This window comes from Macaca mulatta, chromosome 4, assembly GCF_049350105.2.
Source record: "Macaca mulatta isolate MMU2019108-1 chromosome 4, T2T-MMU8v2.0, whole genome shotgun sequence".
NCBI classification, from domain to species: Eukaryota; Metazoa; Chordata; class Mammalia; order Primates; family Cercopithecidae; genus Macaca; species Macaca mulatta.
In genome coordinates this window covers 125,788,641-125,807,717 of record NC_133409.1, presented here as the reverse complement: position 1 = coordinate 125,807,717, position 19,077 = coordinate 125,788,641, and the positions used below count along the sequence as shown (strand labels likewise).

The following is a 19,077-nucleotide window of genomic DNA, read 5'->3' as shown; positions in this document are numbered from 1 at the left end:
ACACATAAACACATGTGCAAATGGTACAGTATTTAAATATTCCATTTATGATAGGACTAGTCCAATAGTTTTCAGCAGACTTTCCAAAGCATTTTGCATACTTGAACTTCTTGAGCCTTCCAGTTGTATTACTAATGCTAAATGATTCATTCATTCTTGATGACCTTTAATATATAAAAGATCTGGCAATTACCTAGAGTACTAAATATTTAGACAGTGAGTTTACAGAAATGGCATTTATGTAAAAAGTAACATTACGCTATTCATTACTCATTGAATAAATGCCAGGAAATAGAGAAGTATTAACCATACACAAAATATTTATTTCAATATAAGCAAAGCCATGTAATTTTTAAATTTTTAGCTTTTGTAGACCTAACCGTTGTTCTTTATTTATTCTTTTATTTTATTTTAATTTAGTTTGTTTCACTTTTTGAGTGTAACAAACTCTCTTATGGGTATAACAATAGAATAGAAAGAAAAAAGGGAAAATAAATATGCAATAAGACTATTTTAAAAAGAATGGTAAGATCAAAATAGCATAACCAGTATAAAGAGAACATTACAAATGAAATAAGTTTTCTGAACTCAAACACTAGACAGAGGAAATACAAGATAAATTCAAGTAGAGTGATGTAAGATGTTTTTATATAAAGTCAACTCCGACACAACTATTCTAAATTAGTACTATGCTTCATATTGTTTCCAGGCTAAGTTGTTTTATATGATTTGATCATAATTTAGGACCTTACACTTAGCTGGACACCTTGAATATTACCTTTGATTTACGTGACATGACAGTTTAACATAAATATATCAGGAGATTTCAAGAACGCCAGTTTTCTTGAAGTAAACAATAATCAAATCCCTCATAGCACATGCTGCTGACTCATAAATTGCTATAGTTCAAGGGGCAAGGTTAAAACAGTTTTGGTTCCATATTTTTAAAAGCAGTTGGTCATGACCCCCACGGATCATGTCACAAATCTACACACTTATGCAATAACTTAGTGTCAGGTCACTGAATGAATGATTTTAAATTTTATTACATAATTGTTTAAGTGCATAACTAAAGACAGTAAAACATTCTTGAAATCTGTTTTAAAGCACCAGAGAATGAAATCACTTTCCAAGTTCTAAAAAGGTTTTAGATCCGGTAATTAAAAACAAAAGTATTTCACTGACACTAAATAATATTTCCCCATCACTTTTAAAGGTAGCTTCCAGGTTCTGCTCAGACACATATTTCAAAAATAAAGACTGTTATGTCATATGATCTATAGTCTCCTGATTTTAAAAGCTAATTTAAATGGTTCATATTTTCTTGTACACTCAGAGTAATCAAACAAGATAAAATAAAATGCCCCAGATAACATTACCTTGTGATTATCGATCAGATTCATCACTAAATCAATGTCTCCATGAACAGGTTGGTCTTCTGCCAGCTGGGGTTCAACTCTATACAACCAATCAATGAGAGCCTGTAGGGCATCTGTGAATTGTCCAGAAAATAACAGGGCTTCCTCCAATTTGTTTTGTCTAGGGAAAAAGGTAGAAAAATTGATCCTTGCAACAAAAAAAGCCACTCATATATCTGAACATCTAAAATTAATTGATGAAGGCTGAGTGGTACTCAAGAGGAAGAGCAGTATATTGGTATTCATTGTTGCTTCTTTGCTCTTCTTAGAAAAAACCCCAAAACTTTTCTAAACTTTCTTTTTTATTCCTTAAATACACGGCATCTGTTCCAGGAAAATTCCCACCTTTGGAAACCATGGACTCTTCATGTTTCTTTATAAAAATCGACCTTTTAAATTGTTCAAATATTTTTAAAATTTTGTTTTAGATTCTCAGGCAGTATACTTGACATTTTTTCATATACACTTCTATACATTTTAACACATATATAGATTCATGTAACCATCACCACAATCAAGATCCAGAACAGTTCAACCATCCCAAAATTCTCCCTCATGCTGTCTCTTTATAGACACACCTTGTCCCTGTCTTCAAGCCCCTAGCATTCATTAATCTGTTTGTCATTACTTCATTATTTTGTCTTTTCAAAAATGTTGTAAATAAAACCATATATACAATACTGGAAAAGGTATGTAAAATTTTGTGGCTCAGGAATTTAAGATTTTTAAAAAACTAACATGACAAAAACTTACTGAGTTCCCTAGAACTGAATATAACCTATTTAATCTTGATGCTGACAAAAATCATTAGGATTAAGGATCAACAGGAAAATTTGGAAACAGGTACAAGATATTTCAACTCTACTACTATTGTACTTAATTACTTAAAATTTTTGAAATACGTCTTGGGTTTTCATGGAAATGTAATAAGAAAGAGGGAGATCAAAAAAGGGTAGATGGAGTTAGAAAGAAATGCTGGGGCCAGATGAGTGGTACCTTGCACATCACATTAAGAAGCCTATGTTTCAATGCATGCCCAGTAGTAAGTCACCAAAGGGTATGAAGGAGGGGAATGACAAGATTCCATTTACATTTTTAAGAGACAATCCTAGTAGTTACGTAGAAATTGAGTTAAAGAAGTGACAAAGGTGGACGTGGGAAGACGAGTCAGAAGCAGTGGGTGTAGTCAGGTGTGAGATGGCAGAAGCTTGGACAATGATATCACTTTTTATTGTAATGAGTAGTTAAAAATAATGAACAGCAAAGTCTTCAAATGCAGATGATATTTGTGTGGGGTACTTAGGACAAGCAGAAGTTCCTTAGGCAAAGAAAATATTTAAGGTTTTTGAAATGTCCCTGCAAAGCACCATTACTGTGTATTTGAAAGAGGTCTACAGAGTAACCAAACTGTCTTAAAGAACATTTTACCTTTCCACAGATTTTCCACATATGGTATCCCATTTGTCTCTAAGTTCACTCAGCATGTCATCCAGTTTCAGGTTGTCATCAGCCAGGGAGGTTTTCTCCTTCAGAGAACGTCCAGTCCTGTTGGTGGTGTCGTAGACAGAATGCTTGGCTCCGAGTGATTTCTGAAACTCCTATACATTTAACAAGAAAAATATGTGCATTTCTTCTTGGGACTGATAAATAGGTAAGAGGCATTAACAGAGGCATTCCTAATAAACGGAGATGAATTATAGACAGTCCCTGACTTATGATGACTTAGGATTTTTTGACTTTACCATGGTACAAAAGTCATAGGGATTCAGTAGAAACCATACTTCAGTCATGTATTCAATAAATTACCTGAGTATTCAATACTTTGCTATAGAAACAGGATTTGTGTTAGATGATCTTGTTCTATTGTAAGCTAATGTTAGTTGTATTAAATGCATTTTTGATTTACAAAATTTTCAACTTACAGCACGTTTATGGGGATAAAAACCCATTGTAAGTTGAGGAACATCTGTATAGTCTTTCTACACAACTCAATTATAAGCTTTTATAGAGCAGGGACATTGTCTTTGTAGACCTCTCATTATCATCTTACACCTAGTAGATGTTTATAAATACTCAACAGGAAGAGTAGAAAGAATGAGATAACTGCTATTGAATATCCAATAGCAGGAATGAGAACAAAGAAAGGTCAACTTAATGGGAAGCTTACAAACTCATAAAATATAATGGAAACATTAATATAGTGATTCTCAATCCTTGTAGCAAATTAAAATTACCTTAGATAGTAAAATGCTATGCAAATGTACAATTTTCTAAAATAATCTCAAGGTTATAGTTACCTAAGAAGTTTTTACTGCCTTTAAAAGCTACATACTTTAAAATGTTTTAATATGACTAAATTATTTAGTTTGTCATGGGTAATAGGCAAGTGCATCTGGAAATTTCTAAGTAATAGACAACACAATTATAATCACATTATTTCTACAGTTTGTTATCCATAAATATTTTTTTTCGTATTATTCTAAACAGAATGCCAGTGTTACAGAATCATGGTATTGACAGAGATTTTCTTCACAAAGCAGACATACAAAAAGTGTTATGGTTGAATACACATCACTGTTGCCAAACAGAGACTCTAAAAAGGTAGATATTCTTATTTATAGGACTATGCAATACACTTTCATAAGACTACATGATACAACATCCATGTTCAAGTTCAAATAAAGCATTCTATTTTGAGAAGGAAGCTCTCATTTCGCTATCAGAGGGGAAGGAAGGAAGGTGCTGTTCACTGTCACTGTGCTCCCAATATTGAATGTGGCAGCTCACAAAGGGTGCCAGCAGAGCAAGCCATTCATTAGCCCTCATCTGGCCAGAGAGCAGATGCTCAATATGTTTCCTCCCATCCCTCTAATCATGACCTCCAAAGGTTAGACCCACTGATGGAAGCAGCCACCTGTGTGAAGATGATGGCCAGGATTTCCTCCTGATAATGATAAAATTTTTATCAGCCCAATTTTTCCAGTCTTTTAAAATTATCATGTTTCAAGCGATAATTTATATGTACATGCCTAAAATTGTAAAACCCTTTGCAAGAATCACTCTCCTTTTACCCACATCCTCACCCTGACGGCTGGTAGGGTCACTTTATAAATAGAATTACATAGAAATCCAAATTCAAAAGAGCTGAGAAGGGTGGGAGGGAATGCTCTTTGAATGTTATGCGGTAGGTATAAAATGTGATAGACATAGAAAAGGTAGAAAATATTTAAAAAACAGTGTTTCTACATGCTTTTCTAGTCTATATAAACATGTCTTTGGATATCTTTGAGGTTGGGTGTAATTTTATATGTGCACAAACACAATAAAATATTAATTTTGAATTTAGGTACGGGCAACCAATTTTTCTCATTCTATTGTTTAAAAGAATCTATATTTCAAATATCTATTACTTTTTCTATAGAATTATCTTCAAGGTGCTATTTTGTCTGTCAAAGAAAGTACAGAAAAAGACAGCTATCATGAAAAACTGAAATGCCAATGTTCAAAACCACTACAAATCCTTTATATGTTTTAGAATGTAGATGACTTCCATTTTTATTTTGTATGTTTTTCTTTTTAACAATTAACCTTGGAATCATTAATGAAATGGTCACTGAAGAGTAAAGATACTGCAACACGACTAACATGAAGAGCAATAGGTTTTAAATTTAATATAGGTTCACATTGGACAGCTTTTTTTCTTTAGTGATGAATAAACACGTGATGAAGCAAGGATTTTAAAGTGATCTTGAACTATATAATGAGACAATATGCTCTTCTTAATTATGGACCTACCTTATGTTGTGCAAGTTGTGTTTTTATTTTGTCTGGATCATTTGCTATTTCCAGTTCAGAATCCAAAGACTTTTCTGACTCTTCCAGCCACTCCATAAGTTTACTCCAAGCTTCATGGAACTGGAAAGAAATTCACATCTTTGTCTGAAACTTTTTTAAGCATATTATACTTGAGACCTAGTATAGTTTTAAGACAGAGATTAATAGTAATGAAAATGCTGAAAATTGTTATTTCAAAATTTCCACTGAAGAAGAAAAAAGTAATGCTTTCATTGGCAAATTACAAAAAAAGTCTTGATAATGCTTAGCATTATTGGTGGCTGTGCCCCACTGTCACTTCGTTTTAATTCATTCAACATATCAGCTCTAAAAGAGCCTAGAAATAAGTTAGGAAGCTCCAGAAAGAACTTCTTCCTTATACTTTCTTCTTGTTCAATAATTAACATAAACTCTCAGAAAATGTTTTGTATTTTTATTGTTGTTGTTGTTTACTGCTGTCTGTTGACAGATCTGGGTTTACTCCTAGGGAATTTAATCCCTATGTTAAGAAAAAGGAACAAAAATGGGGAGGGTGAACTATAAAGCTTGTAAATTGATTTTTTAAAGTAGCAAAAACAAAAAAGACATCATTGCATTCCTATTTAATGCAAAGATATTTCAACATCTTTATTGCTGCTATCAAAATCCTCAAATTAATGCCTATGCCTCACATATTGGTTTTATATGTCTGAGCAGCCACAATATTTGGGTTCTACCAAAATGTTATTCTCTTGGGCATTTATAACCTTGCAAACATTCTAGTACTATACATATTTGATTTTGAGCACAGTTTTCTGTTCGCCATAAAGAACCACCAGGTACTATTTTCTGATACAATTGTGAAATTGGTTATAAATTATATCACAATAAGCTTAAGTGAACAGATACCTAACAAAAAATTTAGTAATCAAAATTAAATCTATTGTATACCAAAGCACATAAATAATGAAATAACAATAAGATATTTAACAATAAGAGCAGATTAAGGACACAGACTCACAAAACTGTAAGGGCTCTCTGGAGATCATCTCATTACAAACCTTCATATCCCTCTCACAACTTTAATCAATTTAAACATGGAAAAATGGAAACTAGAATAGACACATGAATTGTGGAAGTCAGAGAAGTATGATCAATATCTGAGCCAAAAACTGAGATATTAGAATAAGAAGAAATAAAATGAAGAAACAGCAAGTCAAGGTGTTAGGTAGTTTGACTCCAAATAAAACAGTCTATAACAGTTGGATGGTAAGGTCAATGATACAAATGCACAAGTTCTGAGGCTGGTTCTGCTTTCAAAACTATTTTTAAGCCATATAAATAGAGGAAATGCTCTACATTTGCACTAAAAACAGTAGCAAATATTTATAAAGTTAATTAGACAAAATAAGAAAATAAAATTGATTAAATCAAGAAAGCAGGAAAAAGATGAGCAACTGGCTACTGATACCCAAGAAACATTTATAAATTGATGTTCATAAGTCAAGAAATGCCTGCACTACACATGCTATTGCACCACATAATGTGGAGAGAAAAGTGTCAGGCTCAGAATTAATACTGTCTTAAAGAAACATTAGAAACCGAGTCTATCCCAGTGACTCATCTGTAACATTGAACATTTCACACCTCCCATTCAAAATGGGGTCTACGGTGTGTAATGCTATAACAGTGCAATTTGTCATTTCTAAAACCTTTAAACATTTGTACTGTTAGCATTAAACATTGAAACACTTGACTCTCATGACGTCTTTTTACACCACCCAATTGAACCTAACTCCTCAAAACAATGGGGTATAACACTAAGGCTGGAAAATTGCAGCTGACTGAGGCAAAAAGTAATTGTAAAATCCTCCTACAATATTACACTAAATTTCTAGTAAGAATCAAAGATTTAAAAATATATATATTTGTCAAGCAAGGTAGGTACACCTCTCTCTTCCATGGAGTACAAAGATACACAGAGATTGCATAACTTTACCTCTTTGTGTTTAGTCTAGAATGGAATGCTAATAACAGGTAAAGGGAGTAAGGAGAGTTCTTTGTGAAATTTGTGAAATTCCCTAGATTAAAATTTTAAAGTGGCCCCAAAAGATTAAAAAAATTAATTTCAAAGTGAGATGGTGCTCTATTATCTGCTCAAAATATTAGAAAAGAAATGAAGGTCTGTCAACAAGTGTTCAGAGAGGTGGGGAGTGCCGACCAACTCAGACAGAGAATATGACCCTTCAGAAAGCTGTCGGGAGGGCTCCATGTCTGGCTCTCAGCACTGATAGCTTGTGAAGAAAGTCTGGCTTAGGAACTACACAAAAGGTAGCAATACAATGAAGTATGATGTCTCACTCTGATTATGAGAATGGAGGTCAAAAGGACAAAGAAAAAGAAAACAAACCCAATAAAAAAAATTCTGAGCTTCTTTCTGGGCCTCAATGATAATAGCCTGTCTATAAAGTCAAGCTGTAATCAGTCTTCTTAAGATTAGTCCCCAGGGGCTGAAGTTGCTGCCAGGTCAAAAAGTGATGTCAGCATCCAAATTGAGGCCACAGACCTCTCAGGAAAGAACCACGATGGCACCATGCCATGATTGTTATGCCTAATACAGCCTGCGATAAAAGTACATCCATAACATATATTTCAACAGCTAGAAGTGATTTATTGACAAGTTTAGAAGAATTTTTCCAAAGGATTATTACCTGCTTGGCTCTCTTCCTTGCATCATCCAAAGATCTTCCTCTCTCTACCAACCGTTGAACCACTTTTTCCCATCGACTTTGTACACTGATAAGTAGATTCTTGATTAGAACAACATCTTGTTTCTGACTAAAATATTTTAGGTGGGTTCCAGTTTTGTCCAGTTCTATTATCTGCTCACGATGAGAATTTACTTCATTGGCAAAAACCTTTCCCAGAAAAAAAGGACGTAAGTAGAAACAAATGAAAATCAGATCAGTATTAAAAATGCTTCTGGTGTCATAAACCTGAAATTGTTTTAAAGGCCAAACAAAAGCTTTCAAAATACCAAATGCATTCTTTTGAGTTTAAAAAGGCCTGCTGTCAGCCAGGTACAGTGGCTCATGCCTGAGATCAGCACTTTTGGAGGCTGAGGCGGGAGGATCACTTGAGGTCAGGAATTCAAGACCAGCCTGGCAAACATGGTGAAATCCCATCTCTACTAAAAATACAAAAATTAGCCAGGCATGGTGGTGGGCGCCTGTAGTCCCAGCTACCTGTGGGGAGGCTGAGGCACAAGAATCGCTTGAACCGGGAGGCAGAGGATGCAGTGAGCCAAGATTGCACCACTACAGTGAGACTCAGTCTCGGGGGGGGGAAAAAAAAAAAAAAAGGCCTGGTGTCTGAAAGGAGAATCCTATCTATTTGACTCACTACATACCTTGTGTTCGTCAATTTGAAATAAGACAGTATCCAAAATAAGACTTGGCCGAGAAGCTACATTTAGGGTCTGTTCAGCCTGAGTAAGCCAGTTGATGAAGTCTTGGAGAGAATTGTGGAACTCCATTGCCAAGTTGAGAGCCTCTTCCAGTTTAGTCTGCAAGAACAGATTGTTTAGTATGTGATGTTTAAGGGCCTTGGTTATTTTGTTTGTTTCAGTTTAAACATTCTCTGGCAGATTCCTCTCCTATCCCCACTTTATGCATATCTATTAATATATTAACTAAATATCTTATAAACGTAATGGGCCTCACTAAAATACTGGCAAACCAAAACCCTTTAAGCCTAGTAAGCAGCATCTTACTGTAACTAGAAAAAATTTAATATACACTAAAGCATGTTTTTTGGAAACTAACCAAAGAACACAACTACAATCTATAAAAAGAAAAGTTGATATTTATACAATTAATTTGGGGGCTCAAAATATTATGAAATATACTTTATGCTCCATCAGTGATGGCATATAATCTCATATTTCTAGCCTATTGTTTTTTTCATTGAATAGCAATATTGAGATTCCTTAGATTGTCATTTTTGTGGTTTTAAAAAAGTAACAAAAACATATTCATAATTTAATATACATTTTAATCCATTCTCATGGATTAAAATGTAAGTACTTAAATTTTAAATGTAAGTACTTAAAAGAATATATACAATCATCTCACTCTCTTGCTTTCCCTCCCTCCCTCCCTCCCCCATATACATACAGCTTTTTGTTTAATTCGATTAAACAAATCAGACTAAAATAGAATTAATTATTTAATGGTCCAGAATTTGAGTAGTTCTTAACATTTAAAAATATACCTTAGTAACATTCGATCTATATCTTTGTTTTTGAATATATCCCCCTTTAAATCTGTTCTCATGTTAAAATAGAATATTATTTTCAACTAACCCCAGGAAATATCTGAATATATACAAAAAAAATGTTTAAACATGAATCACTGAAAGTTCTACTGCTGATAGCTCTACTCAGAAATAAGGCAATGTCCAAGCAATGGAAAAACTAAAACACTGATTCCATTATATTAATCAAAGTACATACTTTCCTTTCATTGAGTTTGGTTTCCACCGATTCCCATTTTTCTTTCAAGTTATTTATGTCTTGGTCAATATTTGTCTCTGCAGATTTTGGGCATCTTGCAAGCATGTGCTGGCCTTTCTGCATCAGACTCTTATATGTTTCTTCTTTAGCTTCAAAGGCGGCACAGACTTCCTAAATTGGGATACCCTCAAGTTATATCACTTTAAGAAAGTAAAATTTAAGAGTTCTATTTTTCTAGGTCATTAGTCCCAAGCCCCTCATCATATATTCATCTCTGTTTGCTCTCTCAGAGCAACCCTGACACATTTACATTTTTCACTACATTGAAACAACAACTAAACCTACAGTCATACCCTGTCTACTGAGAAATCTCAAAAATGGTGTTATCTTTATCAGCCCATCCTGGCATACTAAGATTTGAAGCAGTAGTTTAAATGCTGTCAAGAAAGCTTTCACTGCACAGTAATTAGTTAGTTCTGTGACTTTGGGCAAGTAATTTCACCTCTCTGAGCCTCAATTCCTTCCTCTGTAAAATGAGAGGCTCCCATAGATCCCTCCTTGTACTATGGTACAATGAATGTAGTATTTCATTGGTACAATTTAATTCTGCACTCAGAAAACATGCAATGGACAGAAAGTAAATAACCAGCACAGTAATATATTTAAGTTGATTATTCAGACTCTGGAATTATAAGAATCAAACTTGTGGTACTATAAATATTATTCTCATTTAGAACATTTCTAAAGCTTCTAACTAGAATGTTGTGTGTATCTTCTATACAGGACATAAAATATTGCTTAAACAAATTCAAACTTTAAGACCAACAAAACAACAGTTACTTCTCATTTAAAACATTAAGACTTGTTCTATTCTACTTATTTAACTATAATGTGGGTTAAATCATAGTTCTCACTGGAAGATTATGTATTTCTCACTTACATTTCTAACTTTATAAGTTTTAAAACCTGAGATATAACTCATACAATATAAAATTCACTATTATAAGTATACAATTCACTGTTTTTAAAATTATATTCACGAGGTTTTGTGATTACCACTAACTCCAGAACATTTTCATCACCTCAAAAATTTATTTATTAAGTTTTTTAAAAAGCCCTATCTAAATGTATTTACAATATCACCTACTAAAACCTTTAAATCCTAAAGCAAAACTTTCAGATATAGCTAAAAACTCAGGAAACTAATATTGTAAATTTTGTACTTTTCTTCATTTCTAGCATAACAAAATCAAAAGAACTTTATTGAAATGATATTACAAATATCAACAACTCTTTAGAATGCTTTAAATCACAAATTTAAACTTATTTAAACAGATTTCTATAATTTATTATATAGGGTTACAAAAGATTCATTGTAAATACCCCACCCAAACTCAGTTAGCTGAAATGGAATATTTTTCTAAAAGTAAAGTATTCTAAAGATAAGTTCTTTGCTTTCAAGTTCTTATACTCTTCTAAATTAACATTTTAAAAAAAATTTATATTATTAGAAAATAATCCCAAGCATCTATCTGTTCATGAGTTCATTAAACTTATAATTAATGGACACTGTCAAAGCTGTGCAAGTACTTTCCAGGAAAGTAAGGAGCTATCTGGAAGTCTCTCAGGTTTTTTTAAAAAGGAAGATAAGCACTTACAAGTTATTTAGTCTGTTACTTTTCCAGTGAAACAAATAGGTCTCCTGTGGTACTAAAAACCAGTAACGACAACAACAAAAACCACACACGTAACTTTCAAAAACAATAAGTATACCATAAATATTTCTAGAAAATTGTATACCAAATTAGTAGGACTTACACTACTGATGGTGATTGTGAAATAAATGTGATGCTACCTACTGTCATAGTCTGTTTTATTTCTTTACAACATCTACAAGATGGTTACTTCCTCTTCAAATCACCAAATTCAAAATTATTTCCAAATAAGTGCAGTTTTATTAAGATCTTACAACAATATGATATCTCTATTAAAGAGTGTATATATTGATGTACACCGATTCATTTCTTTTGCCAAATTTCTAAGTACTTCTATTTTTATCTCCCAAGATAATAATCATCAGTATTTGAATATTTTTACAAATTTCTGATGTAAATTCACAAATGTAAAAATTAGGGGACTCTTTCAAAATCTGAAACACTGTTTCCTCTCAGAACTTCTAGTGCTGAATTATAATGGAATATGAATTTAAAATGTCAATAAATCCAACGTAGCCTAAATTTAATTTGTCAGTCCCTATTTCTATGAAAGAAAGCCCGTATTTCAAGTCTCATCATTTTTTCCTCATCCTTCTTAAGAGCCAACTGTGTCACATGACCTAGGTAGGAACAGCCCACAGGTACAATACTCCAGACCGGACAATTAAAACAGAAGCCTCCTCTTCGTGTCTGTATTTGTTGTAAGTATGAAGTGGAAGATAAAGCTCTATCACCATTAAAACAAACAAGGAAGTTTTCTTTTTTTAACAGAACAAGAGTATATTTTCCAACCTTCCATGAAACCAAATGAGACAATCATGCTTATAACAATAATTTTAAGTCATTCTGATTATTTTAGAGGTTTTTGTTTACATTTCAATGCACAATAATTTTATAATTTACACTGTGCTACAGTACTACCCATACAAGCTTATCATTTTGTGGGGGAAGGTTTGTGTCTAAAAAGTGTCTAGAATTCTAAAACCTCTTTTCATATACTGGCACACTAACCTTTGAAATAAAGAATAGGTTCTGACTTTAAATTTTTAATCAATAAATGGTGTGTTTCTAGCATGTATACAGTGATTTCTGCCATAAACTCTATATCCTTTAAAGCCTTCTCCCATAATTTATGTATTGCCAGGGCCCATATAAAATGGTCAGTTTGTTATTCTGAGGCTAAAGCTGTAGGAAATACGTTGCTTACCATATGGACATTAAGCTGCTCCTTGGCTGTTTCCGGTAAACCTCCTAGCGGTTTAGATGCCAACAGATGACGCTCCGTGTCAGTCAGCCACTGCTGCAAATCCTCGATTTCGCCATGGAACCCTTTGGCCTGAAGTAATAGGGAGTTTTAAGTTGGGGCCATAAACGCTGTCAGTTTCAAGCAGGAAATAAGCTTCAAACAATCCCAGCCTGCTAAGCCTCTCTATGCATTCTTAAGAACAGCCAGGTACCATTAGAGTTGCCTTTCTTCATGAGGAGAGCTCTAGTAGATAAGAGTATTATGCTAAGAACTAGAAAGCTGTGTTCTCTTCTGCTGTTCTGTTCTTTATTTCACTTATTTTTACTCCTCTCCTTAAGGTATAAAAATTAAACAGGACTCTGTGAACTAATAAAAGAATTCCATGCTATTTTGGTCTTGAATGCTATAGAAACTTTCACAATTTATTATCTTACTCACCTGGCGCAAGGCACCATCCAGCTGCTGCTTCCTTTGTTCAGTTTTTTCCAAAACATTTTGCCAGCGTTGATTTAAAACCTGTAGCTTGTTCTGAAGGTTGCTTGCTTCTTCTCCTGCACTTGATTCAATTAGATCATTTCCTGCTTTATTAACAGCTTCCACTGTGGACTGATGGGCTAATACATCATTTTGGAGCACCTGAAAATATTAAGATAACACCATGTTTGCTAGTTTGTAACATGTTAATATCAGCTTTAATGCAACTGTTTTCCTTTCTGGTTATGAAACATCCGGAAGAAAAAAACATTATATGTGTAGAATTTTAATTTTTTTTAAGAGATAGAGTCTTACTCTGTCGCCCAGACTTCAGTACAGTGGTTCTATTATAGCTCACTGCAACCTCAACACGGGCTCAAGCAATTGTCCCATTTCAGCTTCTCAAGTAGCTGGGACTACAGGCACACACTAGCATGGTTGGCTAATTTTGTTTTGTTTTTTATATAGATGTGGTCTCACTATGTTGCCCTGGCTGGCTAATATTAAGTTTTTAAATGATGAACTTCCTTTCCCTTAAATTTGCAACCTTCGTGGATATGCCTTTATTCTATCAATGTCCCCTGAAATGACTGGGCAAGAACACTTTGCTAGTTATTCCCACTAGAATGACTTGGCAATTGATGACACTAAATATCTAGAGATTATAATTAAAAGGTTCTAAGATTTCTCACTTGGTTCAAGCTAATTTTAGTTTAATTCTCATGTCAAGTAACCAAAATATATTTTTACTCCTACATATTCACTTTCAAATATAAAACTATCATGTCTAAGGTATACAGTACCATATTTCACAATTAGCATTCTGAAAGAGAAAAAAAAAATTCTAGAATATTCCTTCACCTTCTCTCATTGGAGGGGTACTGGAATTGACTGCTAAGTTGAAATATTGGAAGGCCCTAAAACGAACACTCTATATCAGAGATACTTAAACCCAGCATTCCAAAATTCAGTTGTTCTTTAAGTAGAAAACATATATAATGAAATGCTTACTACAGAACACAGCAAATAATGCCTTCCTTTTATACAGTGGAAATATATGAATAGGTTAATAATGTTTAAATGCAGTAAAATGGGGGAACTTAGGTTGCAGACAGCAACCCTAAGGTTAAAAAAAATCAATTTCTTTTACTGAACGAGTATAGCCTTAGTAATATTAATAGTTTCCTTTCAAGGAGGCTACGCTTACATTTTTGGAAAGCAGAAGAAACCTCCCTCTAATGTTGGTAAAAGTTGATCCTACCCTGTACTCATTGACTCAGGGTTGGCAATACTAAAGAAAAAGAACATCATCTCCCATCCTATGTAACACATTACACATCTGGAAGGAAATTCAGACCAGGGAGGATTTTCAGTGAATATCAGTAACCCTCTGATATCACTGTTTCTCTGACTGTTTTCATTCATATTCTGAGGCATCTGGTTAGGGAGTGTTTTTCAAAGGCTATAAAACCAACTGAGTAAGAAGTTATCTTTATAGAAAGCATTCACTTTGGTATGTTAAGAGTAGGATCACTCTGAAAATCAAAAAGTTAAATGTTTTCATGGCCAAAATATAAAAGAGAATTCTATAAAATTCATTCTTCTGAATGGTCTGAGTCCTGCTACAAAGTCAGAGCTTAGGAGTAGGAGAAGAAAGCAGGAAAGGAACAGAAACATTCGTCCCTTCCTCCAGTAATTCTGCTGGGAATTTTATGTCCTCTAATTTTGATCTTTGAGGAATGCAAAGAAAAGAGAAAAGGAAAGAGAGAAGGAGCCATTTCAAAGTACTTAAAAAGAGACAAACAGAAGTAAGATGTCTTCACCTATCCCGCACCTAAATAACTGGATCAGGGTGCCTCATTTTTCCACCTCTACCTTATTATACAAAGTTCCTATCCTGATGTATGTTAGTTCTAAGACAATTAATAGGTTTATAAAAATATAAATGCAGCTATAAACTCACACCATGAGAATAAACATATTGTGTTGCTAGGCAGTTGGTCTCACCAGTCATTATGGCTCTAAGCAAACGTATAATGTAGACATTAAATAATGAAACAAGTTTCTATGTCAACATTAAGTATGCAAAATAAATCCAAATTGTTTAATCAAATATGGCTGGGCAATGACTACCAATGTAGACAGACAAGGTAAGAGAAAAATAAAATTTTAAACTAGGAAACAATTACTGTGGGGAAGTATGAAAGAAGGAGAACAAAAGCAAGAATAGTCAAAAACTGTACAGCATAAAGGGCTAAAAACCCACCTTTTAAAAAAAATGTTAATCAATATGTAAAATAATCAGACATTTCCTATTTGATAATCAAGGAAAATTTATTTTAGTTTAGGATTTAGGACTCTGAAGATACCACTATTAATGTGAATGTCAAAGTCTATGAAAGATTGTTGAATGCCAGGATAAACTCTACTGTGCATAATCTTTTATTCATTAAGTCTAGTGACTGAAGGGATAGGGAATGATCTATTAAGAAGTGTCACAAAGGTGACAACAATACAAGATTGCTTTGCATGTATCTGTTAAAACAAAAATTTTTCAACTTACTAGCTTTAAATCAAGTGCAGGACACATAACTTTTTAAAACATAATAAATATTTTTAAAAATTCAGAAAGAAAAGGAGTAAGATACAAAAATCCAGTCAAAGACAAGAGTGACATGGAGACTAAGGGATAAGCCCCAACATAATAAGAGATGTACAGACAGATAAAAATACTTCAGAAATGACAAGCTACAAATGAAAGAGACATGGAAATACAGATGCCCAGAGTGAAAATATACATAAAACCTGCAGTAAGACATTTTCAGCCTATGATATTTTAGGCTATCTCTAACAACTTTAAAAAATAGGTGACATTATCACAATGACAGCTATAATTAAGGATTTAAATCTTTAGTGTTTGCCATGCAGCCCTAATAAACTTTAGCACAAATTGCTCATCCTTATTTTGTTAGATAATAATTGCCTTGAATGAGAAAAATATTTTGACCACGATATTTTAAGAAAAATATTTTGACTATAATATTTTAAGTTTTAAGTAGTTAACCTTTAGTTATACATGTCAAATATGAACTTGTGTCAAGACCATAAACTTGAAACATGAATAAAGAAGAAATATATCTGAGAAATCTGATGACACTAGAAATGGACAGAGAAGAAACATAATATACATTAACAGCTACATACATGATGCTTGGCAAGTTCAATTTCAATGGCTTTAGGGTCTCCTCCAACAGGTTTCTGCTCACTTAACAAGCCCTCGGTGTGTGTCAGCCACGTCAGGAGCTCATCCAGGGCATGCTGGAACTGACCCAACGCTAATAGAGCACCCTCCAGTTTATGCTACAGAAAAAGTGGGAAGAAAATCCATTTGTAAATTTGATATTATGAATGACATGTCCATAAAACAAGGGCAAAAAATAATTGTTTCATGCTGCATAAGCCCATAAACACATCCAATGAAGCCTAATCATCATATCCTTCTGTTTTAAGTTTGACGCTCCTCGTGGTTATAAAAGAATATATAGGCCGGGCGCGGTGGCTCAAGCCTGTAATCCCAGCACTTTGGGAGGCCGAGACGGGCGGATCACGAGGTCGGGAGATCGAGACCATCCTGGCTAATACGGTGAAACCCCGTCTCTACTAAAAAAATACAAACTAGCCGGGCGAGGTGGTGGGCGCCTGTAGTCCCAGCTACTCGGGAGGCTGAGGCAGGAGAATGGCGTGAACCCGGGAGGCGGAGCTTGCAGTGAGCTGAGATCCGGCCACTGCACTCCAGCCTGGGCGACAGAGCGAGACTCCGTCTCAAAAAAAAAAAAAAAAAAAAAGAATATATGAGAATCAGAAAGAATTCTAATTTTATCTTTAATAAGTATTTTACATTAATATCTGAAATTGAAAATGTATAATTTCTTAAGAAAAGTCTTGGTATTTACCTGTCTGTTGATGATTCTCTCCTCCAGGCTATCCCATATCAATTTCAGTTCCATTAATGGGTCTTGAACAGTGTGTTTGTCACTCTCTTCTGTCACTTTCTTTAGCAAAAGCTCTGCTTGATGGTTCAGTCTTTCCATTTCTATCTGCTGTTGATAGGCCTCAGACTTAAATTGCTATTTTAAAAGAGATATACAAAGAAAATATTATTAAAAATCATTAACTCCAAACAAAAAAATCTATTGGTTATATCATTATTCTAATTCACACTACTTACTGAGGAGAGGTGACGCAAAGTTAAAATCTCACATGAGGCTTACCAATGGAAGAATTGTAAATGAAAAAATAAGGAAAATATTTTCTCTTTATTCAGTATTTTTGGATAGATAGATGTTTCTATTTATAATTTTGACATTTCATTTCATTTTATTCTCTACAATAAAAAATTAAATTTCAAGGCTGAACTTATTCCAATATCTTATATGTATTTGAAAAATGAGTTTTAAAATTATAGAAAGAAAATGAAATATATGTTGACACATATGAAAGCAAAAAAAGTCTTAAGAAACTCAAATTAGTATTTCCTGCTCTTTTACACACATCCTATATCCCTGATAATTTTATGTTTTCTGTAGCTGTACTGTGTTCATTAATATTCCTATGCCTCACCCACTGCTGACATAGAATGTTATTCTCTCTCCTACTTTCTAAGTCACTGACATAGTTAATAATCTTGGCTTTGCCAACTAACAGGTTAGCAAACAGTTGCTTGTAATAGGTAACTGTCTTTTCATAAAATATTTCTTTTAATATGTAATAGTAAAAAATTCATGGCTAGCAGTCCCTTAACTTTGTTCAAAAATACATGAATAATAATTTGAAAATAATAACAAAGGTATAGTGTGCACTTGGTATGTTCAAGTTACTTTCAACCAACTTATTGAGGAAATAATTTTATCCTTAATGTAAGCTAAAGACATAGGAGTAAGACCAGTTAGTAAGACCAGGAAGACCACTGAGTTCATATGCCCTAAGTGGATGAACTAGGACCTAAACTCAGATAACCTGATTTCAGAGTGAGCACTTCTAACCAGGCTGCTGTATAAAAACCACTGAGCTATATGCAAATATCCAAAATAAATTATCCACACCCATAACTGTACATAAAGTATATCACATGTTTGCCACATGAGCAGATTAAAGTAAAAAAAGTCTCAATTTAGTGATAACGATAAAATTCTCAAAAAGAAAATTTGTTTCTAAAAGAAATATTCTATGTCACACTTAGATGTGAAAATGCTACAATTTTAAAGCCAGATAATATTTCACATAAAATCTAGCAAAGTTCATTGCAAACAGTCTGATGTCTCTGTATATGGAGAGCTAAAATTGGGAGGGAAATAGCTGATCCCATTTTGATAAATGATTATTGGTATAGAGGAATTCAAAGAGGAAACAGTTCTGCCATTTTCACATCTGCAGATCAAGAATTACAAAAGCAAAAATTACAGAGAACAGCTATGGAAAACAACAAACATTTACAAATCAATCATTTTGGGAAACATTCTTATATCATGAATGTGTTTTTAACCTGTTAGACTAAATGAATTACTCAGAACACTCTAAAGAAAATAAAAATGTTGGGTTAATGGGTATAAAATATAGAAAGAATGAATAAGAGCTTGTATTTGCTAGCACGCCAAGGTCACTAGAGTCAAAAATAATTTTTGTACAATTTAACTAAAAGAGTATAATTGGATTATTTGTAACAAAAAGGATAAATGTTTGAGGTAATGGATACCTCCATTTTCCCTGATGTAGTTATTATATATTACATGCCTGTATCAAAATATGTCATGTAACCCATAGATATATACCCCTACTATGTACCCACGAAAATTAAAAATTAAAATTAAAAATATGTATCAGGAAAAGAAAAATGATGCT

At 33.5% G+C, this 19,077-nt stretch overlaps 1 protein-coding gene across 26 annotated transcripts in view; it reads right to left on the bottom strand.

Annotated features, from left to right (window-relative positions):
- DST (dystonin) overlaps positions 1-19,077 on the bottom strand; it is a 488,734-nt gene that overhangs the window by 25,575 nt on the left and 444,082 nt on the right. For all 26 annotated transcript variants that reach the window (XM_015136594.3, XM_077999802.1, XM_015136600.3 and 23 more), the window contains 10 exons: positions 17,133-17,306; positions 16,384-16,539; positions 13,144-13,341; positions 12,667-12,795; positions 9,745-9,915; positions 8,641-8,796; positions 7,943-8,149; positions 5,214-5,333; positions 2,847-3,016; positions 1,380-1,539 (listed from right to left, as the gene is read on the bottom strand). In XM_015136594.3, the coding sequence (XP_014992080.3) occupies positions 1,380-1,539; positions 2,847-3,016; positions 5,214-5,333; positions 7,943-8,149; positions 8,641-8,796; positions 9,745-9,915; positions 12,667-12,795; positions 13,144-13,341; positions 16,384-16,539; positions 17,133-17,306 (1,641 nt within the window). The remainder of the gene's footprint in view (positions 1-1,379; positions 1,540-2,846; positions 3,017-5,213; positions 5,334-7,942; positions 8,150-8,640; positions 8,797-9,744; positions 9,916-12,666; positions 12,796-13,143; positions 13,342-16,383; positions 16,540-17,132; positions 17,307-19,077) is intronic.